Raw genomic sequence first — 26,824 nt, forward strand, 5'->3', positions numbered from 1 at the left:
TGACAGCAGTTACCCCAAAATAGGTACCCCCAGCATAGGTAGCCAGGTCTATAGGTGTCCCCAGTATAAGTAGTCATGAGTATAGTTGTCCCCAGAATAGGTAGCCAGGTGTATAATGTCCCCAGAATAGGTAGCCAGGTGTATAATGTCCCCAGAATAGGTAGCCAGGTCTTTCGGTGTCCCCAGAGTAGTTAGCCAGGTCTATAGGTGTCCCCAGTATATTTAGCCAGGTCTATGGGTGTCCCCAGTATATTTAGCCAGGTCTATAGGTGTCCCCAGTATATGTAGCCAGGTCTTCAGGTTCCCCCAGAATAGTGAGCCATGTGTATAGGTGTCTCCAGTACAGATAGCCAGGTGTATAGTGTCACCAGTATATGTAGCTAGGTCTATAGGTGTCCCCAGTATATGTAGCCAGGGCTATGGGTGTCCCAAGTATAGTTAGCCAGGTGTCCCCCGGCAGGAGGGGCGAGCTCAGTGAAGGGAGAGCGGTAGGTACAGCAGTGTGAAGGGGGGACATCTCCCCCCCTTTCCTCACCTTTGGGCTCCCCCTTCCTCTCTCTCTCCCAACTAGAACTAGAATTTTGGGGTGGCTGGCAGCGGGTGGGACTTACCTGCCTCCTTCCACGGCGAAGCAGTAGTGATGTCCGGCTCATGAGTCATTTGAGCCTGTTCTTTCCTGTGATGCGACTTATCCACTGAACCGAATCAGTTCAGTGGATGAGACAGGAACTGCAGCTGCACACTGTGTTCAGCTGCAGTTCCTGTCTCATCCACTGAACTGATTCGGTTCAGTGGATGAGTTAGATCATTACACTCACAGGAAAGAACAGGCTGAAATGACTCATGAACCGGACATCACTACGCAGCGCTTGGAGCGAGGCAGAGGTAAGTCCCGCCCGATGCCAGTCACCCCAAAACTTTAGTTCTAGAGGGTAGAGCGAGGAAGGGGGGGCCCAAAGGTGAGGAGGGGGGGGGAGATGTCCCCCCTTTCCCACTGTGCCCACCGCTCCCTCTTCTCTGCGCTCTCTCCCTCCTCCACACAGCCCAAAAAGGAGGACATCTGGCTGTCCTCCCTTGCCTTGCGCCGGACGGAGGACGAGCAGTCCAAAAACCGGACTGTCCAGCCTAAATCCGGACGGATGGCCACCCTAGTTGTAACTGTTTATTTTTCTAAGATCTGTCCTCCATTTATTTTTATGTTCTAGCTTCCTCCACTGTCTCGTGCTTCTGTGGACAGCAATACATTTCGCTAGGCTGCTCTTAAGCCTCATACACACAGGGCACCGTTGGTGCTGTTGCTAGCACACAGGAACAAGGGTAAAAAGAGTGGCACTCGCAAAAACAGGGATAAGGGTGCCCAAGCCTCAAAGGATCCTCACACCTTTGAATCCAGACCATGTAGTAAAGCAACGTTGGAGGCTGGCACTTCCAAAAATAGAAAAAGCTCTTTTATTGAAACATTAAAATCAGTGGTAATACAGCAAAGTATTACCACTGATTTTAATGTTTCAATAAAAGAGCTTTTTCTATTTTTGGAAGTGCCAGCCTCCAACGTTGCTTTACTGCTAGTACACAGGAGACATGTGCGCAACATCTCACCGAAAGTTTTGTCCCCCCGCTGGAAGCTCCCTTCTGGCTGTGGGTAGCTGTCGCTAGTCCGCACATATACACGCAGTACGCATGGTGGACTAGCGACAGTTGCGGAGACGGAAGTTGCCGGCGATTGAACTTTTCAATCGCATGGCAACTACTGTCTCCGGCGACAGTTCGGGTGCGCGCCTCATACACACGGGGCAACTGTCGCCTGTTGGGCAAAGACGTGTAGACAGCTGTTGCTCAGGCGGAGCTGTTGCCGAGCTGTTGCGCACACGTCTCCTGTGTACTAGCAACAGCAACAACGGTGCCCCGTGTGTATGAGGTTTAACTGGCAGCATAGTGTGTCAGGACCAGGGCACTCTGACAGGCTCTTCATCAAAGATCTAAGCTCATCCGTCCATTTATCCTCTGTTGCATACTGCACAAATAAAATAGCAGACATGCCAACATGTATGCTGTATAATGTACAGTATATTTGTACAGCAGAAGGGACGGAATACCAAAAGATTATGTGAGTGAAGTTCAGCTCTGCTTGTTTTTTTTTTAATCAATTCTTTTTCATACCTACTTCTGTCACATGGTTGCTTAACTTTATCTAGCCCTTATATAAACTCGGATTTGCCATAGTCCCCCTTTGAAGATATTATACCTATTGACATCACCTGGTGCCCAAGCAAACTACAATACATGCAATGTATTGCATTGGTGCTTGCTGGTTTGGAAGGAGTAGGCATAAGAGTCACATGAAACGCAATGTGACGTCCAAGTCAGTTAACTCCTCCTGACTTGTCTGCCTGTTCAGTGTTGAGCAATGGTAAACTGGAGTGTGCGGGCATTCCAAATATTCCAGGACTAATTAGGAAAAGGCAAGAAGCGACAGAAGTATTGCTCCCATGGGGGATACAGACAGAAGATGACATTTAACTTTTCCCCAGTAAGCATCAAGGTTTGCCTGGAATGAGTTTTAATATATTTTCCACCGACTTTTGCAAGCTAGGATAAGAACCCCTTCCAAGCAAACTGACATTTGCTTTATGGCTGACCTGTCATTTTTTTTTCATCTTAAAGGAATTTTATTCCGTATCAGCAACGCCAGCATTTGATTGGCTATCATTGATTGCTGGGGCTTTTCATTATCCTATCTATTGGACTGTATAAAGTAGATGCACTTTATCGATTACTTTACTCAAGGTGCTTGACAAGGATAAATCAAAATTATCAGCATAAGGTCAGCGTTATAGAAATGGTGACAGATGATGTTGTCCTAGCCTCTTTCATTGTGGATAAAAGTTTGAAGATTGCCTCATGGAAAGTACCGGATTAGGATGCAGTTACTGCTTTAGTTGGTCAAAACTGACCTTACAGCTGTTTATGGTAAGAAATATGAAAACTTGTAACCGCTCAATTGAAAGATCTACCATATATAAAGAACTTTTCTAAATAGTTGCCTGTTTGTATCTAAGTGATGGTAAAGGTACTGGCTTACCCTGGAAAAATGTCTGCTGATAACTAATTGCTTTTATGCCCCTAGTGTTGTCTAACCCACATAACCCCAAAATTGGCTTTTTGTTTAGCTTCCTAAGTGGCTAATTATCTTTTTTTCAGTGTTATTTTACTTGTTCCGCCTGCAAAACGGCTAATCCCACTTGCCCATGGTAATGCTCATAAAATGGCTATTTCAAGACGTTGCTGCTGAAAAGCTTTATGGAGATGAAGATTTCATTTTTCAGCACGACCTGGCACCTGCTCACAGTGCCAAAACCTCTAGTAAATGGTTTACTGACTATGGTATTACTGTGCTCAATTGGCCTGCCAACTCTCCTGACCTGAACCCCATAGAGAATCTGTGGGATTTTGTGAAGAGAAAGTTGAGAGACGCAAGACCCAACACTCTGGATGAGCTTAAGGCCGCTATCGAAGCATCCTGGGCCTCCATAACACCTGAGCAGTGCCACAGGCTGATTGCCTCCATGCCACGCCGCATTGAAGCAGTCATTTCTGCAAAAGGATTCCCGACCAAGTATTGAGTGCATAACTGAACATAATTATTTGAAGGTTGACTTTTTTGTTTTAAAAACACTTTTCTTTTATTGGTTGGATGAAATATGCTATTTTTTTGAGATAGGAATTTTGGGTTTTCATGAGCTGTATGCCAAAATCATCAATATTAAAACAATAACAGGCTTGGAACTACTTCAGTTGTGTGTAATGAATCTAAAATATATGAAAGTCTAATGTTTATCAGTACATTACAGAAAATAATGAACTTTATCACAATATGCTAATTTTTTGAGAAGATCCTGTATAGTATTGAATAAAGACAGCACCAGCAGTAGTTGATGGCAGCGTAGTATGTTGTGGGACCTGGTGGTGGTACCACAGCAAAGTTACATAGTTATTTGGGCTTAAAAAGACATACGCCCATGGAGCTCAACCAGAAAATAAAGTATAAAACTAGCCTGCACGCTACCATATCCCTGTTGATCCAGAGGAAGGTGAAAAACCTTTACAAGGGATTGTTCCAATTAGCCCCAGAAGGGAAAAAATTCCTTCCAGACTCCAGGTGGCAATAAGATAAAATCCCTGAATCAACACCACTGGGAACTACCTAGCAATTATAGCCATGGATCTCTTTCAACACAAAGAAATCATCTAAGCCCCCCTTAAACGCAGATATAGAATTTGCCATACTGACTTCCTGTGGCAATACATTCCACATGGCTACAACTTTTTTCCTCCATGCACAGATCATTTCCCCTGGTCCTTTGCAAAAGCCTAGGGATAAAAAGCTCATCTGCTAAACTTTTATATAGTCCTCTGGTGTATTTGTAAATGTTAATTAGACTTCATCTAAGTTGTCTTTTCTCCAGACGGAAATACAAATAAATACCAAAATCGACAATTTTATTTAAAAAAAAAAAACTATTTTTTTATTCAAACTCGAAAAATAAAGGGGAAAGGGGGAAAGAGGAAAAAGAAAAGGGAAGCGAAAAGGGGAAAAAAATCCAAATACATTTAATAAAAAAAATACACATGGCACTAGTAATCAGAACCCACTAAAAGAAAGCTATGTTGGTGGGCAGAAAGGGGGGGGGGGGGAGATTAACTTGTGTGCTAAGTTATATGGCTCAGCAGCGAGCTAATAAAGCTGCAGAGCACTATATTGTAAAAAAATAGCCTGGTTACTAGGGGGTTTAATCCTGTGGTCCTGAACTGGTTAATTCGAGATTTAAGTGACGGTGATCCATCACTGTTTCCATGACAGACAACCCATTTTGCGACATTTGGTGGCGAGAATGTTTCAAGACTTCAGAAATGATGGAGAGTCTGCTGTGAGCATACCATTGCCCGCAGAACATGTACCAAGAAAATGTCTTATTGTCTAGAGTAAATGGCACAATTTAAGTAACAGCTTCAGCATTTGTCACCTAATCCATCCCCACCAGAATGTCCCTTGCCAACCAAACACGTATTATGGAGGACATTTATCAATAGTTTTTACCTCAGACTGGATCTGTTGCTTTATTAAAGACTTACTTGAGAATTCTGCATGAAATCATGAGTAAAGATCTTTGCATGAAATAGAAGTGCAGCATAGTTTAATTGATATGTGGCCCCTGCTGTTCGCCTGTTGTTCATACCATGGTAATGCTTAAAAGTGTCCGTTTGCAGATATGATCGGAACAAAAAGTCCTGGCTTTGGAATAAGGATGCCTATAAAGATGAAAGGAATATTCTGATTCATAGCTTTCTGTTTCAGGTTTCTTCCTTTCATGCATACACAGAATTTACCATGGCATCGCTAGATTAGGCAAAACAACATTTAGATATGGAAAAATTCAGTGTTCTTATGCTGCAGCTTTAATTCTTTATTCCAGTCTTCTGCACGAAAGAAGCCTGAAATTTTAAAGCATTACCAATACCGAAACATGTTGGAAAGGTAATGTTTTGTTAGCCTTAAAAGCTTGGTGTAATCGGTTTGTAAACTAAGGTTACAGTAATGAAGGAATGTTTTCATCTTCTAAAAATGTAAACATGAAAAAGCTTCAATCACAGATAATGATGATATACAAAACATTTCAAGTATGTGCAGATACAAAATAACCTTCTTTTATAGCTCATTGGGGTGTATTCACCAAAAGCCGGTAAAACTGCAGTGCACAGCAATTTTACAGGCTCTACCGACAGTGAGGTAGTGCGCGTTGCTCAATTAGTGTGACCCACGTTACATAGGTAACTTGTGCAAGGCGCACTAGCTCACCATTGGTAGTACTGGTAAAATTGTCGTGTGCTCTCTACGCACAGCAGTTTTACTGGCTTTTGGTGAATAGACCCCTTTGCCTTTTGGAGATTTTTATCCTTGGGAATGCCTGTATTTAGAAGTCAGACATGGCACCTGTATGCTGATCCATCTCTCTCCCAATAGTATTTTGTAAGGTGGGTGGATGTAGAACAACATCCATATTGTATGCACTTCCTGTTCAACACAAAGAGGATATTCACCAATAGCTAGTAAAACAGGTGTGTGCCGAGAGCACAAAGCTGTTTTACCAGTATTACTGACAATAAGGTAATGTAAGGTGCAGGCATAGAAAGCCAGCACCTGCATGGTGGGGCCGCCCCTGAAGGGGTTAAGTGCAGTCACTGGCTCTCTTCTTTAATTGATGCAGGTGGCCCTCCTAGCAGCAGCAGAGTTAAGGAGACCCTGCAGCACTGATTCCCCAATTTCGCCCCCCCCCCCCCCGGTTTGCGGGCTTGAAGAGCGGCCAATGAAGCAGGAGGCCAGACTATAAAAGGGCTGGCTGCGTGTTGTAAGCAGCCGGCTGAGAAAAATAAAAGCTGTACCCACCATGGACGGTATGCAGGCGGTATTTGCAGCGGTTTTGCTGCGGGTCAGAGCGGACGACGGGGAGGAGTGGATTAGAGACCTGCTCTCCACTGGCAGCAGCGAGATGGCAGCGGTGGCTGGGACTTCAGCACCGCCCGAAGCGGCACCAGCAAATGACTACACTCTCCCAACCTCTCCTCGGGGCTCCTTGCGAGGGCGGAGCTCGAGCAGAAAGGAGGATGAAAGAGAGAACAGAAGAGACTGGGCAAATGAGCGAGTAGAGGAGGCGGCCAGGAGCATGCTGGAAGGGGTGGGAGAAGTAGCTCTGCGTCATGCTGGCTTGGGCAAGCACCCAAGGAAGCCAGAAGAGTTTTTCCTCCACCCCCTCCTCGTCGCTATGCCACTAAAGGCAAGAAAGCTAGCAGAGGCCAGCCCGGATTGCCTCAGGCTGGGAATGTGCAGGAGACACTTGCAGCTGATGCTGCAGAGGATACAAATGCTGGCACCAGGGAACAAGCAATGCAGCAGGAGAGGAATGAGGCTGGAACATCAGCAGGACCCGGTGAGTTAAGCAGTTCTCCCTCTGTTATAGCAATTAATGCTTGTTTAGATGTTTTGTTTAATAAGTTTGAGTTAGCTGACAAAGTGAATGTACAGCAGTGTGGGTCACAGGGGGCAGGGCTGGCTTGGCTGTTAGCAGTGACGCTGTGTCCCCTGAAGTAGTATGGAATCCTCCAGTCAAAGCTCCAGCTGCAGCTCTGTTGTCAGCAGCTCGTGCTGTTAGAGCAGGGGTAGCGGAAAGGCATTACAAGGAGGCTCTTCCTTGCACGTTATCTCCATTAGGTTTTCACCTAAGTATGTCCATGAAAGAGAAAATCTGAAAAGGGAAATTTGTGGACATTAACGAAGCGTATAGGCAGTTTGGGAGAACCGTATGGTTCCTATATGATGAAGCCTTTAGACAGAAGATGGCGGTTCATCCTGCATTGACGTGGAGTGCAAAAGATGTTGGCCTATGGATAGGCTTTATGTTACCACAACGATCGAGTTCAGTGAAGCCCAGTTCAGCTCCCGCAGCAGCCCCCTTTAAAAAAGGGCTGTTTTGCAGCTTTTGCGGAGGTATGCACTCGGCATCCAGGTGCTTTAAGAAAATGAGTGCGCAGGCTGAATCTTGGCACCGCTCCTGGAAGGAGAAGGGGATTCTGAAGAACATTCTGCTGCTGGAACTCTTCCCGGTTATAGTATCCCTTACAATATGGGGAGAGGAGTTTGCAAATAGTAGAATCCAATTGCAAACTGACAAAAAGGGCAGGCCCCCTCCCCGTGGGGGGGGGGGGGGGGCGCTCTGGGGGGCCGCCGAGCTGGAGGGGTAGCTGGCAGGATGGGGGTATTGGGCCTAGCGGCGGGGAGGGGGTCGTACCCCCCCCTCCCTCGCCTGGGTCCCCCGAACTGCGCTCCCCTCCAGCCTTACATAGAAGAAGCAGCCGCTGCAGCGTTGCAGGAAGTGACGTCAGTGGAGCGCACGCTGGATCGAGGAAGAGGTGAGTCCTCCCCGCCCGTGCCTCTTACAAATAGCGGCTGCTTCTATGTAAGGCTGGAGGGGAGCGGAGGACGGGGGACCCAGGCGAGGGAGGGGGGGGTCCGACCCCCCCCCCCCCCTCCCCGCCGCTAGGCCCAATACCCCCGTCCTGCCAGCTACCCCTCCAGCTCGGCGGCCGGCTCCCCGCACGGACGGGCGGATGCCGCCCCTGGAAATTTGCCGCCTGAGGCAAAAGTTTCACCCCGCCTCATGAGCGGGCTGGCCCTGAATAAGGGGGTTATGTTTTCAGTCAACTGCCTGTCAGCAAAATCAGAACCAGTAGTAAATTTACTTAGACATCTTGTTTTTCTTTGCCTTAAACATAATATCTGGATTAAGGTCGTTTATCTCCCGGGAAAAGTCAACCTTATTTCTGACTCCCTGTCTCAGCAGAGGTGGACTTATTTCAGAGCGCTGGCTCCAGAAGCAGATGCTCTTGGATTACCATGCCCCAGCCACATAGGGGAATTGATTGGTCCCTGATTGAATAAGTTGTCAAGAGGTCGATGTCCCCGCACACATGGGCAGGTTACCAATCTGCTTGGATAAAGTGGTTCAAGTTTGCAACGATGTATGAGGTATCCCCATATGTTGACAGCTCGGATGTTTTCCTTTTTTATTTGTTCCGAACATGAGGCTGGATCATTTTTCAATTCAATTTTGAAGTCACTAGCTGGTATCTCTTTCTTTAGGAGGTTAGCTCATGCCCGGGTCATAACGTTTATGTTATGGTAAAACAGTTTCTAAAAGGATTGGGAAAGAATTCCCATAGTCCGGATAAGCGCAGACCGGTCTCATTTTCTTTGCTCCAGAAGCTTATTGGTTCATTGAGTGTAGTGTGCATGGATCATTATGAATGTCTACTTTTTTCTGCCGCTTTTGCTTTGGCCTTTTTTGGGGCCTTGCGCATTTTTGAATTGGTAGCCCCCAACAAGTTTTCCCGAGGCCAGTCTCAGGTCTGAGCATGTAGTGATAAATGATGGCAAGTTGAGTATATTTATTTGCAGGTCAAAAACAGATCAAACCGGCAAGGGCCGGTGGATCCATTTGAGCCCCTTGGCAGGGTCCATTGCTTGCCCTGTTAAGGCGGTTCGGGAATTCATGGGGGTTAAGTCAGTTTCTCTTTCTTTCCTGGTCCATAAAAAGAGGATCCCAGTATCGATTTTCCAATTTCGTGCGGTCCTAAAAAGATGTCTATCTCGCTTGGGACTGCAAGATTTAAATTTCTCTGCTCACTCCTTCAGAATTGGAGCTGCCACGGAGGCATCCAGACTTGGGATGTCCAACCTGGCTATTTAAAGGATAGGTAGGTGGGAATCCCAAAGGTTCTGCCTTTATATCAGACCTAATCTATGTATATAATTTATTGCAGGTCGTAAGGTAATTATATGGGAGATCGGTCACTCTTTCGTGTATTGGGCTAAAAGGAGAGCTAAGAATAGGCCATACACATAGAACCTTTTCTTCTGCCCTGAACGTTATCAGATTTTATGGCAAGGTACGAGGGGTCTTCGCTGGGGGAGCATGCTCTCCTTAGTTACAAATAAACTACGGTGCCTCTGTACACCTTCGCGCATCCAGAAGTCCACCCTTGGTGGAAGGGTGATCTACCCTACAATTTCCTCCTATCTACAGAGAGCGACGTCTTATTCCTGAGTGGGGACAGGTTTATCCTCCCCACCTGCCTGAACAGTGGTTGCTTTGGAGGCAACCCGGGTTTGTGAGTATAATACTTACACTTCATATTACACCCCACTCCCGTTTAATACATACTACACTATATTGGGCTCTCAGTCTTCTACCTTTCTTACAAATAAACTAGTTACCTGGCCTGTCCCGGACATCCTGGTTATCCACAATGGCGGAAATGATATTGGAAGAATCAATACCATTGAACTCATGAGAAAAATGGAGATGGACTTGAGGCTACTGGCATTCAAGTTGCCTCAGACCAAGATTATTTTCTCGAAAATAATTCCGAGGTGGATTTGGCTTAATGAGAAGCCAAAGTTTATGGACAAAATCAGGAAGCGGATTAATAGATTTTTGGTTAAAGTTTTGTCTGATTTGGGTGGCTCATCTGCCACGTGGAATTGGAGGGTGCTGTGGCTGGCCTCTATAGGAGGGATGGTGTGCACCTTTCTATGATAGGTTTGGATATATTCAATTCAAATATCCATACTGGTATTTAGAAGGCTACGGGGTTGGGGAACCAGTCCGGCTATGCAGGACTGGTTGTTGGGTAATGTCACCACTGTTGGGCGGACATTTGTTTATGAAAATGTGTTTAAGTATTAATTTCTGGTTGGTAATAACATTTTGGTCAAATTAAAAATTATTATTTGTGTGTTGGTACTGGATGCGGCGTTTATGCCATTTGGAGTGTGTGTATTATTATTATACTATTACATGTTTATATTCGTATAGTATTAAGGTTATTGAATGGGGAGTGCATCACCATGGAAGGTGCAGGCATATCAAGCCAGCACCTGCATGGTGGGGCCGCCCCTGAAGGGGTTAGTGCAGTCGCTGGCTCTCTTCATTAATTGTTGCTTCACGGGCTTGGAGAGCGGCCAATGAAGCGGGAGGCCAGACTATAAAAGGGCCGACTGTGTGTTGTAAGCAGCCGGCTGAAAAAAAGAAAAGCTGTACCCCCCCCCCCCCATTTGTCGTCGCGTACGGGGTACTGTCACATGAGTAATGTTACCCCTGTTGGGCAGACATTTGTTTATGAAAACGTGTTTAAGTATTAATTTCTGGTTGGTAATAACATTTTGGTCAAATAAAAAATTATTATTTGTGTGTTGGTACTGGATGAGGTAATCCAGATATATTCTTTGGTTGGTACCCCAATAAACGGCTGCGGCCTTTATGACATTTGGAGTGTGTGTATTATTATTATGCTTATTATTATTATACTATTACATGTTTATATTAATATGGTATTAAGTTTATTGTATGGGGAGTGCATCACCATGCATGTTGTGCAATTAGTGAGTCTCATGGTACCTAGGTGATACAAACATTATCAGGGTACCGTGATACCTAAAGCCCCATCTACACGTTGCGATTGTATTACGATTCTATTTACGATCCGATTAAATCCGACATGTCCGATCGGGATTCAATTCAACTCGGTTTGCCATTGCAAAACAATGGCAAATCGAATTGAATCGAATCCCGATCGGCTTGTCAGATTTAATCGGATCGTAAATAGAATCATATTCAAATCGCACAAAGAATCGCATCGTGTAGATTGGGCTTAAGGAGCACAGCACACAATCAGTAACGTTCAACCTGTAAGTATGCATTGTTGTCAGCCCCAGCTATCAATATCCCTACCATTGTCAGCAGAAACCATTCACCTCTTTTCCTCTCAGCTTATACTTCTTTTGTTTTAAACAAGCATTGATATTAATATTTTTTGCCATTAGAAATTGGTCAGCGAGATGCAAATAATTATATCCTGCAAGCAAATGCAATGCAAACTGTATGCAACTTGGAAATAGGCCAATAAAATACATTTCAAGTTGAATTCAATCTCCATTAAATTTGGTTGCAAGTTGAAGTCATTTGTGTCACATTGGCTATTGCTGCTTACCATTAACCAGGATGGTGGTGGATGTACACAGAGGCCAGATCTGTCTTTGTGATCATCCCAAAATGGAGGTCCAGTTTACATTTTTGATACAGTTTGGAAGGCAAGTAAATAACATAACTTATGTGAGTACAGACTTTCTTTCAGGGACAACTCTTATAAGAGAAATATCCAACCTCCAATAAAAATAAAAATAAAAAAGCAGGCCTTTTTGTAGTGCAGAAGTGCAGATATGGTAATAACACTGTCTGAACATATATGCAGATCACGTGTACTTACTTTTCATTCTAGCCAACAAACTAGCCACCATCACAACACCACAACTATTTCAACTTCTTCCTAGGGCATGAATATTTTAGTATTGTTTAACATTTATACTAAGCACACAAAATGTGCATCACCCCTTTGCACCAAATTAACTGTTTTTTTTTTTTGTCTACAGAATGAGTGCTACAACTACATCAAAGTTCTGGTAATTAAGAATGACCAAACTCTCATTGCCTGTGGCACCAATTCTTTCAACCCGACATGTAGAAACTACAGGGTAAGTGTTGACATTTGATATCATGTTTATCTCTGAGTAGGAGGTTTTGAGCCAGTTACAGTAATCCAAGAGTAATATTTAAGCTGATTGGTTTAATCAATATGAAGCTTATTATGTGTCTTGGGCAGTACAGAAAGAAATATCCTAGGAACATGCTGATGTGTAACCTTTGATGTAAAGGTTCCAGCATGTACATAACATTTATTTATATATGTTTACATTTTCTGTAGGATACCATTTTTTGGACGTTTTAGAGTGTTATTAAGTAGTTCTGATGAATTTCAAAGTGAAAAAAGATAAGACCAAGAGCAAACCAGTGTGGATTATGAACACAGACGGGTGGCACTATGGAATTCCAGGCGATAAGAAACTTGAGTTTCTCATCACCTGACATCACTCTGGACTTGCAATTGCCAACTTCACCTGGGCAATGTTTGAGGGAGAACAGCCTTACTCTGGGCTTGGATATTCAGGCAAATAAGTCATTCATACGAGTATTGCTCGTAGTTGCTGTGCCATTTCAATGTGGGATTTGTGCTGTGGAGCTGTCCTTCAGCAGCACAGCACAAATACCTTGCTGTCATGTAATCCAGTGTTCCCCAATCCTGTCCTCAAGGCCCACCAACACTGCATGTGGTAACACAAAGGTAGTTAAAGGGAAGGTTCAGGGAGGGTGGTTAAAAAATAAAAATCAATTTCCACTTACCTGGGGCTTCCTCCAGCCCGTGGCAGGCAGGAGGTGCCCTCGCCGCCGCTCCGCAGGCTCCCGGAGGTCTCCAGTGGCCGACCCGACCTGGCCCGTCCGGCTGCCAGGTCGGGCTCTTCTGCGCTCCAAGGCCCGGCACTTCTGCGTCCCACGCCGGCGCGCTGACGTCATCAGACGTCCTCCGTGCTTACAGCCCGGCGGACGTCCGATGACGTCAGTGCTCCGGCGTGGGACGCAGAAGTGCCGGGCCTTGGAGCGCAGAAGAGCCCGATCTGGCAGCCGGCCTGGCCAGGTCAGGTCGGCCACTGGAGACCACCGGGAGCCTGCGGAGCGGCGGCGAGGGCACCTCCTGCCTGCCACGGGCTGGAGGAAGCCCCAGGTAAGTGGAAATTGATTTTTATATTTTAGCCACCCTCCCTGAACCTTCCCTTTAATCAGCTCTGCTGAGACACTAATTACCTCACCTGTGAATATTTGTGGTTTTCTGCAAAACATGTACTGTTGGTGGGCCTTGAGGACAGGGTTGGGGAACTCTGGTGTAATCTGCTACACTTCGGCTTACCGTCTGTAAAATGATGGGCTCCCCAACACCCTTTCCGATGTCCACCGCTACAGTCCCGGGCACCCTAACACTCTTCCGACATCCGCCGTACCTGCCATTACAGTAATAGGAACCCTGATGTACCCGCAACTCCGCTAGGCTCCTCTGGTATTGTTGCTCCCTGGTGCACCACTGCTAGAATTGCTGTTGCTGCAATGCTGCCCCCCCCCCCCCCCCAACGCTCTCCCGACATCATCACTTCCCACCGCAGCTGTATGGATTTGCTTGGACTACCGCCATACATGCTGCTCCCTGAAGCCTCCTCTGTGTATTGTGAAATGAGAGCTTTGGCAGGAGGTTTAGAGATGCTTTTACAGTAGTGTGGTGGTGTTCCAGTGGGAAGCTATCAAAAATAGCAACAAACATTGAGGCCTTGTTCACATTGCGTTCCGCTCGCGTGTCCGTCCGCAGTGAGCTTTTTTTAGGCGTTTTTTTTCCAATTACCGGCGCTTGGGTGGGCGATTGGTTTTTGTAGTTAGCAGTTTCCAGCGCGTTTTTCTCGAGCATTTTGGTAATTCACTCCCTGACGCAAGTCAGGAAGTGAACTCTTTGATCCGGAAAAGAATAAATACAATGTATTTATTCTTAAGAACGCAATTGCTCCACAAAGTGGTTTTGTGAGCATTTTGCGTTATTTCTATACCTTCCATTGAGGCAAAATCGCCTCAAAAATGGCTCAAGTACCGATTTACAAAGCAGAACGCAAACGAGCCACTCATATGTGAACTATCTCATACAGAATCATTGTGTAAATGCTTTTAGGGTGATTTTGAAAAATCGCCCGAGCTTAAAAAATAACAAAAATGCCTGCAGTGTGAACAAGCCCTTAAAGGGACCCTTAAGCCAGGAAAAAAAAATGAGTTTTACTCACCTGGGGCTTCTACCAGCCCCCTGCAGCAGTCCTGTGCCCTCGCAGCCACTCACTAATCCTCTGGTCCCCCGCTGCCAGCCAGTCTCGTTTTTGCCGACAGGCCCGACAGGACTGGCCACACGTAGCTTTCTCCGCATTCCCGACTGTAATTAGCGCTATTGCGGGCTGCAACACGTACAAAGATATGCTTTGCCACATTACCTACGCATAGATATGCGGCAACGCGTATTTTTGTACGCGTTGCGGTCCACAATAGCGCTAACTACAGTCGGGAATGCGGAGAAAGCTATGCGAGGCAAGTCCTGTCGGCAAAAACAAAACTAGCTGGCAGCGGGGGACCAGAGGATTAGTGAGTGGCTGCAATGGCACAGGACTGCTGCAGGGGGCTGGTAGAAGCCCCAGGTGAGTAAAACACTTTTTTTTTTTCTGGCTTAAGTGTCCCTTTAAAGCAAGTGTTGGTTCTTCCTAAGAAAAAAAGCTACAACTGGCTGTTAGGACAACATTTTATTCAGCACTTGCAGGCAATGTGCTTCATGTGCTTTATTTCCAGGCCATTGCATGCCATCAGGCCAGTTCTAAAAGTCAATGTCCATTCTGCAGGCTTGATGTGCCAAATCCAAGATGTCACAAAGAGTCAGATGTACCAAAAAGAAAAACAGCAGGCGTGACCAGGCTTTAAGAATGAAATAAGTGAAAAGGTTATGTTTAATAATTGAAATTATAAAGTGACTTAAAGAGACACTGAAGCGAAAAAAAATGATATACTGATTTGTATATGTAGTGCAGCTAAGAAATAAAACATTAGGAGCAGAGACATAAGTCTAATATTGTTTCCAGTACAGGAAGAGTTAAGAAATGCCAGTTGTTACCTATGAAAAAAAGCCATTAAGCTCCACGACTTTCAAAGTTGCAGAGAGCTCTGTCTTCTGAAGCTGGTTATCTCAACTGTCAGTCACTGTATCATCTTTTTCTCTCCATAGGATAGTTTAAAAGTTCAGTGGCCTGCTCTGTAAAATCATTTAGAATGCTGAGTAGTGTGTAAACTGCAAATATTAGAGAATGATGCAATGTTATAAAAACACTATATAACTGAAAATAATTTGAGAATATTTTCTTTGCGACTAATGTTCTTGTAATTATCCATACTACACAACCAATTCATTATATCATATATATTTTTTCGCTTCAGTGTCTCTTTAAAGAGACTCAGAGATGAAAAAATAGTAAAAGTAATCGATACTTACCCGGGGCTTCCTCCCGCCCCATAAACGCGTCTTGAGTCCCTCATCTTCCACCTGCGGTCTCCCATTCAGCCGCAATTAGCCCCAGTAACAAGCTTAGTTGCATCAGTCTGGGTCTACTGGGCATGCGCAGCAGGTCCGCTCATGCGCAGAAGATCCAGACTGATCCTGACTGAGCCTGGCACCAGGCTGGTCGTGCCTGATCGACAGACCATGGGAGGACAGCGAGGGACTCATACGTGTTTATGGGGCTGGAGGAAGCCCCGGGTAAGTATCAATTCTTACTATTTTTTCATCTCTGAGGCTATTTAAGTAACAAATGTTATGTTAATGAACTGTTTAGAAATCCCATGCAGTCATGCAACTGAACCAAATTAAAGTATCCACCATATAATTTTCCAATATTGAATACTGAAAAAAAGGTGATGTTTTTTTTTTCCGGTTTAACTGTATTACAGATAAAAACCCTGGAGCAGGAAGGAGATGAGTTTAACGGTCAAGCACGATGCCCCTTTGATGCCAAGCAAGCTAATGTCGCCCTTTTTGCAGGTAAGCCTCTCTTCCATAAATATTTCTGTGAATATTCTATTTTTTCCAGGTCATGGTGTACACAAAGAAAAATTAAAGTGGCTTCAGCTGGACACTGTTTTCTGTTATGGAATACTGGGAATATTAATGCACAAAGCTATTAAAGCGGACCCAAATTAAAAATACAAGATTTCAGAAATAAAATCCATTTTCTAAATTATAATAATAAATAGCAGCCTTTTTTCAGCTGCATGATGACAAATATAAAATATTTTACATTTATTGGAGGAACCCCTCTCTTCCTTTCAAATTGCCGGGATTTTTCCGGCAAACTGGTGGAGTAGATGGTGTCTGGCAATGGAGGAATTGCTAATGGCTGCCCCCAGTATAATCCTAGCTATGAAAAGAGAAGGGTGAAAAACATGCACTGAAATGCTCATAGGCTTGAAGGAGTGTTTATTTATCTTTGTATGTGTCAGAGTGCTGCAACTAAATATTTTGAATTAAAAAAATGTTTGGTTTGGGTCCGCTTTAAGCCAGACAGCAAGGTTTAAAATGTCATCATGACTTTCTGAGCAGCTTTATGACCCCAACACACAGAATCTGCTCATGATCATCCTCTGCAGAATGTGTTCTGCATATTTATGAAGTTGATGTTAGGTTGAGGCAGGGAACACACTTGACTGTTTTCGTACGCGTTTTCTGCACAGAAAAACTGAGAACCCATGTTAATCAATGTGCTAGTACACACTTGCTGTGTTGTTCGCACGCAGAAAAAAAACTGACATTCTGCATCCTGATTCTGCAGATTTTGGCAGTTTTCTGTATCAATTACATCAGCTGCTGTGAAAAAACGCGCGCGTTTTCCTGCATGGAAACACACTTAGTGTGCAGAAAAAGTATGCAGAAAAACGCGCGCGGAAAACTGAAAGTCAAGTGTGTTCCCTGCCTCAGGGTGAGTGAGAAACACACAGGAGGCACGTCTGGGATTTTCTGATTTTGGTGTGCTGAAGCACAAAGGACTTTTTAAGGCAATAAAGACTCAGCAAGAATTAATAGGGATTAGCCATGAGGAGGTCAGTAATGCTCCATAATCCATCAATGCGCGAGCCCTGGTTAGTGAAATCAACACACAGTTTATTTCTTTATGCCATTTTGAAAGGTAGGACAAAATGAAACCCCCATACTAACCACCTTTAAAATGTCTGTGTCAAAAAATGTTATTATTATGCTCTAATCTATAATACAGTATATTTGCATTACTGATTTTAGCTCTATATTAAAACGTTTCCATGTGACTCAAGTTGTTTCCAAAATGATTAAAATAAAAAAATGTGTTTAGAAGCAGTGTGTAAGATATTAGTAGCACATTTTTTTAAACAGACGTTAGCACATAGTGCAGCAAGTTTACTATCATTATATAAACAGAGTAACTACTTATACTGTAAATACTGGGCATCATGCGATAAGTGTAAAATGTGACTACAATCAATAATGCAGAAATAGTGTATTATCGATGAGTGCACAGTTTCTGGACACCATGGAAGTGTAGGAATCCTAACACTTTAAAAGTGGTCTGAAAGTCAGCATTTCTACTTGGCTCTAAAAGATTCCTTACAGCTTTAAAACTACTATCCCAGAAAAAAAAATTCTATAAGAACATCACTGAAATGGTTAAACAAAGCACTTTGTCCTGCTATTCTGCTTCAAATCCGCATCCAAACTGGAGATAACAATATCTTTTTTTACTTGTTACACACAAATGGATCAACACTGGAATGTAAACAAACACTCTCTGAGAAACGTCTCTGCTTCAGGCACGCACACAGTTCAGAATAGCTCATTAGAAGATTTTAGCATATAATAAAAAGCAGTTGTAATAGAAAAAGAATAAAATGCAATGGCAGCTTTTAGGGCAACATAAACTACACTTTAGAAACTTGTAATTTGTAGACAGACAATATTGTGCACAAACGCAAATATGATAACTGTATGAGTAGTAAAGTAGGAAAACACATTTTTATTGAATGTTATGTCAGAGTTTCAGACCACTTTAAACTCCACTTAACACTTATTGCGGTATCTTCAGTAATGATTGGTAAAACTGACATGCACAGACAGTGTAAAAACTACTAAGCATTATGCAAACTGTGTAACGTACATATTTGTTACCTAACTCACTTTATGCACACATGTTGCTTTCATATTACACAAATAGTGCATATGTGTGTATAAAGCAAGATATGCAAATTGCCTTACCTAAGATCAGCTGTTTATGTAATGCCCATAACATTTACATGCACTGTCTGCCACAGGAGTTTCTGTGTTATTAATGTTCATGGTGCTGGACTCAATACAATCAGCTGCGTGAAGCAGAACTGCAGTAGATAGTAAAGCTAGAGATTCATGGGTTTATAGCAGCCCAATTCAGCAGAAAATCAGTTATTCCCAGAACATTGAACAGGGATTAACCATTGTAGGGAAAAGATTGGCAGCGCTCAATCAGGCTTCAACTGAAATGAAACCAACAGAGGTGTGCACGGCCCCCCAGGGACTTAAATTACACACCTTGAATACAAATCAGATGCAAAACTATGCATGAAATCCTAATCTAAATAAATTGAATGCAAACTGATACACATGGAGCAGCACATGCATTTTGGTCGTACCAATGGTCTAGCACAGGCATGGGCAAACTTGGCCCTCCAGCTGTTGAGGAACTACAAATCCCACAATGCATTGCAGGAGTCTGACAGCCACAGTCATGACTCATAAAGGCAAATGCATTGTGGGACTTGTAGTTCCATAACAGCTGGAGGGCCGAGTTTGCCCATGCCTGGTCTAGCACCATACAAAATAAATGGGATACAGTTGGGAACATCAAACTTGGAGAAGGACTTAGGAGTACTCATCGACAACAAGTTAAATAATCGTACTCAATGCCAAGCCGCTGCAGCTAAAGCGAACAAAATTTTGGGATGCATTAAAAGGGAAATAAAAACTCGAGATGCTAGCATAATATTGCCCCTGTTTAACTCTCTAGTAAGGCCACATCTGGAATATGGAATTCAGTTCTGGGCACCACATTACAAAAAAGATATTGCAGTTTTAGAGCAGGTGCAGAGACGAGCTACAAAATTGATACGTGGGATGGAAGGTCTCGCTTACCAAGAAAGGTTAGATAAACTGGGTTTATTTAGTCTAGAGAAAAGACGCCTCAGAGGAGATCTAATTAACATGTATAAATACATTAGAGGGCAATATAATAGCTTGGCGGATGAGCTTTTTGTCCCTAGGCCTTCTCAAAGGACTAGAGGACATGAGCTGCGCATGGAGGAAAAACGTTTTAGCCATTTATTTAGGAAAGGGTTCTTTACAGTAAGAGTGGTTAAGATGTGGAATGCATTGCCACAGGAAGTAGTTATGGCAAACTCTATACCTGCATTTAAAGGGGGCTTAGATGCTTTCCTTGCGTTGAAAGACATCCATGGCTACAATTACTAGGTTATGCCTAATGATGTTGATCCAGGGATTTTATCTGATTGCCATCTGGAGTCAGGAAGGAATTTTTCCCATTTGGGGCTAATTGGACCATGCCTGGTGGGGTTTTTTTCGCCTTCCTCTGGATCAACAGGGGTATGTGGGGGACGGGCTGGAGTTGTACTTTGTACTGGTTGAACTCGATGGACGTATGTCTTTTTTCAGCCAAAATAACTATGTAACTATGTAACTATGTAACTATGTACTCATAAGTAGACTTACATGTTTGTACAATAGGAGTTGACTAGCTGCATAGATATGCAGAGCCCACACACGAGCAGATGACACAACTTGCATTCAAAACAGATGCGGTAAAGGAGGATTAACTATTACTGTATCACTTGCTCTCATATGGGTGTGCTGGCATTGTTCCACTTGTTGCAGTACAAATCTATACGGCCATTGTTCCAGCGACAATGTATTACAAAGCTATAAAGCCATCGATCCCCTGCTGAAGCAGTACAAAGCTGCATGCCCATCAATTTTCTGCCAGTGCAGTGCAATCTATGTGGTTATCAATCCATTGCATCTGCTACCTATCTGTTCTATGAAAATGTATCAAAGACTTACTGGAAGTTCCATCAGCTTCTTGATGCACGCACGCACACACACGGCAATGTTTTTTAGCTACCTAATTGGAATGGGTTAAACTCTTCAATTCAACAAGAGCATTATCATTTTCTCTAGTCTGTCATTATTGCTATTATTATTACCCACAATGTTGTTGTGTCCCAGCTTAATGTTCTTGATTTATTATTAACAAATTGTTAAAATGATTTATGCTAGTATGCAAATGTCCTAATTTGTTAATGAGGTGTTATTGCATTCCATTAAGAACTAATATTTTCTCTGTGTGTTCACTCAGCAAACACGTAACCTGGTAACAGTGGTCCTGAATCATCAAAGGAATAGCTCGGTTTCCACTAATTACACAAAATGTAACCCTATTTCCAGTAATCTAATTTTTCCCAACTTATGAAGGAAATGTAGAACATATTAAAGAGAACATCTAATATATTTTAACAGTTACGCAGAATGTCTGTCCATCAAGATCTAGGTCTCAGAGTCATAGCTGAGATTTTTTTTTCTGTGTTCCAGAAAATAATTTCGGTACAGACTAACCAACAAGCTCATGGTGAACCTAGAACTCATTGGAGTGTGTAAGGGGCTACACTGGTCCAAAAAGCCCTCTCACTAAAATGCATGGAAAACAAAAGTTTGCTTTCTTAAAACAAAGTATTTGTGATAATCCAGGTTGTAGTGACCTCCGAGATCTCTCCAAGTGCATCACTGCTGAATATATGCAAATTAACCATTGTCGTTCTTAGAAGCTAAACACACCTCCAGATCTGCTGGAATGCAATGATGTGTCAGCTTGTAATTAGTACAGAGCCATAATAATCCAACATGCATACAGACTGTTTCGGATTGGTTGATCCTCATCATCCATGCATGGCATGGATTAATTTGGCTCTATGGAGTAGGACTTAAAAAACCCAGAGGTACAGACTAACCAACAAGCTCATGGTGAACCAGAACTCATTGGAGTGTGTAAGGGGCTACAATGGTCCAAAAGGAGTTATCGCGTGCAAACATTCGTTTATCCAGCGGAGTAATGCTTTGCGCACGGCAGATCGCATGATTACTGCTGTGATAGCAGTTATCACGCTTTTGTGAATCGAGCCCCTAGTGTGAACCGAGCCTCAATTACCGTATCCTATTTGGTTTCAGAAACTCTTTCTACAGCTCTTTATAGCTGTATATTGGTATGTAACCCCACCATTCCAGTGATGTTTAGCCTAGGCTGTTTTTTTATGCAAGATTTATGTCCACCCTATTAAAAGTATATCCATTATTTACACCAATAATCATAATAATCATCTCCACAATATAATAAACACAGTGATCATTGTCTGCCACATAGCAAGTAAAACCATATAACAAAATACAGTCATGTCAGCTATTCAAGAAGTACAGCCATCAGAACTGCTACATAAGATGTGGAAACAGGTCAGCCATTCGAACTGCCACATTTTCTCTTCATATGAGGAGAAAAAAAAAACAGCACTTCTTGTGTTTAAAAGTATGGGAGGTTTTTCACCCCAATCACCAGAGCAACTCACCTTCGGTTGTTGTTGGCAGCATCACTACTGACCAATTAGCAGTTTATACTTGTAAGTGGACATGCCAACATGAATCTAGGACAACTGTCGGTCATTTTACTCTGGGACAAATTTATATTTTATTTGTACAGTATTTATTTAGAATTTCACATTTTTTCGCAATAGTGGTCCTTCTTCAGTTCCTGGTGATAAATTGTCGCTTGACACTTCTTGTCATCCCTATATAGATCATTATCACCATGTCAAGCAAAACTGACTATAAGCTGTTAGTCACTTAAGTTGCCCATACACTACCTTGATTTCGCACCGATAGATAGCGGATCCGATCACTGTGATTGAATCTGCTGTGAAATAGATAACGCAAAAGCGGACCAATCGGCCGATTTCCACCCAAAATCGATTGATTCTGTCAATCTGTCCAGCCGGAAAATTTTGCTCAATCGCCGGCGGGTCGGGAGTGTGTCGTAAGCGGCGTTCGCTTTGGCGATGACCGACGCAGCAATGATCTCACCTGTCCCGCTGTCGCGGGTCCCCGGGTCCATGCTGTTCCTTTCTCCGGCTGGCCTTCATCATCTTCTCAGCACTTCCTGTCCAGTCCTGTGAGAAGGAGAAGTTCAAACAATAGAGCGCCCTCTACTGTTTGAACTTCACCTTCTGACAGGACAGGTAGTGTAGAGAAGATGAAGAAGGCCAGCCGGAGAAAGGAACAGCACAGTCACAGGGATTCGTGCCTGCGGAACAGGTAATGTATTGCTGCTGGGGGGGAGCAGGAGTGACAACGCAGGTGGCAGCTCCACAGATTGTGAATGGATTTCATGCTGAAATAGATTTAAAATCTGTGCGCAGTGTATGGGCAGCCATTAGATTCCTCTCTGATTAGATTCTATCAGAGAGGGATACTGTACATCTGTATGGTGTATGGCTGCCTTTACTGTATCCTGTAAGCAATGGAAATGGCATGGTTATATCTTAAAATAATGTTAAAATCAGCAACACAAGTGTACTGCATTATTTTTAGAGAATCATTGTGATAAAATCTATATAATGCTTGTCATCTCCTCACTACACCAGTCCTTTTATGATTCAGCTGCTTAACTATCCAAGGAAAAGTGCTCCAAGACCATCGCACCAGTATATGGTTTGGCGTGAAAGATGCTCTTTCCTAATTCCTCGCAAAAATCTCCAACTGTAGGACTGAGAGATTCCCATTCAATAAATCTTAGTTTACCCTTGACCTCAGCTAATTGATTGCACAAGTTCACATTTCCCACATTACCTTCATTCAAATCTTCCAATAATTAATGCCAACACTGCTGCTAAATCTGCCTCAATTTTCTGGAAAAATACCAACTAAAAGTTACGACAGGGGTTTGTAAACAATGTGTTGATTATTAGTGCAGAAAGCAAAGGTAGTTACAATCACTATCTAATAGTGGTATTCCGCCAGCATGGAGGTCGATACAGTTTCTCAAGGCGAAAGGGGAAAAAAATTGACTTAAGTCCTTGATTAAAGACAAATCAAGTAGACAACATCCATTACATCGGAATACAAACTCAGTGCAGTAATAACACTGCGTGTGGATATTAGAGAGGCACTTTCTCGTTTCCAGAGACGCTTGTCGAGGCTCAGCGAGACTGTAACTAATTGACTTTGCAATACAACAGCCGGAAGCACAAGTGCATCTGGTGTTTGGATTACATGCCTTGTCGTGCAGTCTTCTCACCCCCTCCTTTTGTCCTGTCTTTTCTTACTTGTAGATGGAAATCTGTATTCAGCCACTGTGGCAGATTTCCAAGCCAGTGACGCCGTCATCTACCGCAGCCTGGGGGAGAAGAGCCCGGTACTCCGCACTATTAAATATGACTCAAAGTGGCTCCGAGGTGAGGCACCAAGACAACAGAATAGTGGACTCTTGTTCATTTTCAAATTGTCATCCAAAGTTTTGTTCTTTTCAGTAGCAATGGCATTTAGCTAATACTAAATTGATCCAGTTAAAGTCAGCATCTTTGATAAATTTAAATTGTTGTATAAAGGTTTTGTACCTATATTAAATAACCCTTTACTGACTTTAGCCTCCAATGACTTTGGCTATCCCTAACTTTTATTATCTGACCTGCTCTTAAAGGGACTCCGAGTAGAGCAGAAACTATGGAAAGATGCATACCATTTTGAAGCTCCCTTTCTCCTCTTTCCAACAACACATAAACCGCCGCCCTACGCCTTTTAGTTTTTGATATTTTCACGATCGAATTTGCAGCAGCCGCAATTTCGATCGCGAAAACTGAAAGGCGTAGGGCGCCGGTTTATATATTGTTGGAAAGAGGAGAAAGGGAGCTTCAAAATGGTATGCATCTTTCCATAGTTTCTGCTCTACTCGGAGTCCCTTTAAGTAGCTGTGTAAACATTTTCCTACTTTTCATGTTAAATATCAGAGGCAAACACTGTAATTTATTGAGGGTAGAATTTAGCTATATTGGGACAAATCAATTGCAGAAGGGGTGTCTGCTTCAATGCACAGCCAGAGTTGCATATCAGACTACAGAAAGCAAATATCAAACATATCAAACTCTGAAAGCAAAAACAGTATGAAAAAGCTGTGACAATTAGTTACATTTCCTCTGCTCTCTTCAGACACTGCAGTCAGAAACACAGGACACAGAAGCTGCAGAGCTTTCTCTCTGTCACACACAGAGCTACACATAGAGTTAACTGATCAAGTGTGAGGGGAATTTCCCCTCTCCTCATGGCTCAGTCAGCCATCAGTTTTGGCGTCAGTAAAGTTTGAATGTATTTTGATAACAGTAAACAAAGAAGTTGCTACTAAAATGTATACACCAGAACTTAGCAGCACTTCCCAAACAATTCCTGTGTCAATTGAAAAAAATATGTGAATCGATAGTATTCCTTTAACCATGCCCACCTCCCCAAATACCCCCCAAAAAAGTGTAACCATCCATCTAAATGCATAAGGCATCACCTCAGGAAAATGGGTGTAGCCATGCAAATTTGTGTTGCTCAAACCACTATCCCAACGAGATGCATCATGTTTGTTGCATTTAGACACATGGAAATGCGAATATTTATTTTAGGAAGACAAAACAGTACTTTGCAGTGTGTTCAGCAGTAGCAATATAAGTGATGTATCTATGTAGTGTGTTATGCAAATTGCAGGTAATCTTAATGTGCACTTTCTGCAAATGTTAAGATTAATGTTCTTTAGTTAATCAACCCTATTATGGTAAATTTGTCCTGCTATGATTAATGCTGGTAGTCATGGCTCTCCAAACTCAAATGAGTATCCTCTGCCTCTGCAGTCTGTGTAATCTTGATGCAGAGGCTTTTGTGTTGTATGCTGTGGTGCCATTCAAGTAAAAATTAAGCCATTTCAGACTCATTGAAATCAACTCTAAATTCTTTGTAGTGGGATCTACTAAGAGATGACTGGGGTATTGCTGAAATGGTTCTGCCTGCAAAAACTTTGCTCCAGATTATTTTCTATGTATTTAGATGATCTCAAACTCTCATTTAAAGCAGAACCGAGATGAAAAACTAACTATATCAAGTAACTTGTCTATATATCTTATCTAAAGTTTACATAGTTTACACAGCAAATCTAGCGGCAAACAGCTTTAAAGAGAACCCGAGGTGGGTTTGAAGAATATTATCTGCATACAGAGGCTGGATCTGCCTATACAGCCCAGCCTCTGTTGCTATCCGAAACCCCCCTAAGGTCCCCCTGCACTCTGCAATCCCTCATAAATCACAGCCACGCTGCTGACAAACAGCTTGTCAGAGGTGGCTGTGTTTATCTCTATAGTGTCAGTCTGCTGCTCTCCCCGCCTCCTGCAGAACTCCAGTCCCCGCCTGCATCCCTTCCCTCCCTGCTGATTGGAGGGAAGGGACGGGGGCAGGGACTGGAGCTATGCAGGAGGCGGGGGAGCAGCTGAGACTGACACTACAGATGTAAACACAGCCTCACAGCATGGCTGTGATTTATGAGGAATTGCAGAGTGCAGGGGGACCTTAGTAGGGTTTGGGATAGCAACAGAGGCTGGGCTGTATAGGCAGATCCAGCCTCTGTATGCAGATAACATTCTTTAAACACACCTCGGGTTCTCTTTAATAGAATACGATTATTTCTTCCTGTGATACAATGACAGCAGCCATGTTGTTTGTTAACATTACACAGAGGCAGGCTTATCTGCATCTTGGCCAAAAAAAACCTAATCCCCCCTCCTCCTCCCTCCTCACCTCTGCCTCTGAAATATCTGGCTAGTAATACCCCCCCCCCCCTTCCTCCTGCCCAGACTGAGCTCCCATGAGCCCTTGCTACTGTCTGAAAGTGCCTTGGCTCTCTGAAAACCTGTGGGCGCGGCTTGTTTAGTTTATAGGGAATTAAGCCCAATCTACACGATACGATTCTTTATACGATTCAATTACGATTCTATTTACGATCCGATTAAATCCAACATGTCCGATCGGGATTCGATACGATTCAATTCGATTTGCCATTGCAAAACAATTGCAAATCGAATTGAATCGTATCGAATCCCGATCGGACATGTTGGATTTAATCGGATCGTAAATAGAATCGTAATCGAATCGTATAAAGAATCGTACCGTGTAGATGGGGCTTTAGAGTATTAAATAAAAAACAAAAAAGTATTTGGCTTGAAGAATGCCCTATAAACAATAGGAAAGGAACACAATTATGCAATGTGTAAAAGTTAATCTCGGATCCACTTTAATACAGGTGATAGAATAACTGTGTGAAGTATTGTTTTAAGTTCAAAACAATATTCAACTTCAATATACTGCACGGATGCTTTCTTCAACAATGAAAATTGAATATAATTAAAAATGTCAGTATCTGTCATCTCTCTCCATTCATCTTCACTTATCACATGTGTTTTGCCTTCCTAGAACCCCATTTCATCCATGCAGTGGAATATGGAAACTACGTCTACTTCTTCTACCGGGAGATCTCTATGGAATACACCACACTAGGGAAGGTAGGGTTTCAGGCTTCCCATAGAACTGATCCTAGAATGTGTTAGAAACTTTAGAT

At 43.2% G+C, this 26,824-nt stretch overlaps 1 protein-coding gene across 7 annotated transcripts in view; it reads left to right on the forward strand.

Moving 5' to 3' along the window:
- Positions 1-26,824, forward strand: part of SEMA6C (semaphorin 6C) — a 464,232-nt gene that overhangs the window by 326,833 nt on the left and 110,575 nt on the right. For all 7 annotated transcript variants that reach the window (XM_068253590.1, XM_068253592.1, XM_068253589.1 and 4 more), the window contains 4 exons: positions 12,044-12,145; positions 16,023-16,113; positions 23,514-23,636; positions 26,680-26,768. In XM_068253590.1, the coding sequence (XP_068109691.1) occupies positions 12,044-12,145; positions 16,023-16,113; positions 23,514-23,636; positions 26,680-26,768 (405 nt within the window). The remainder of the gene's footprint in view (positions 1-12,043; positions 12,146-16,022; positions 16,114-23,513; positions 23,637-26,679; positions 26,769-26,824) is intronic.

Source organism: Hyperolius riggenbachi, chromosome 9 (genome assembly GCF_040937935.1).
Source record: "Hyperolius riggenbachi isolate aHypRig1 chromosome 9, aHypRig1.pri, whole genome shotgun sequence".
Lineage (NCBI taxonomy): Eukaryota > Metazoa > Chordata > Amphibia > Anura > Hyperoliidae > Hyperolius > Hyperolius riggenbachi.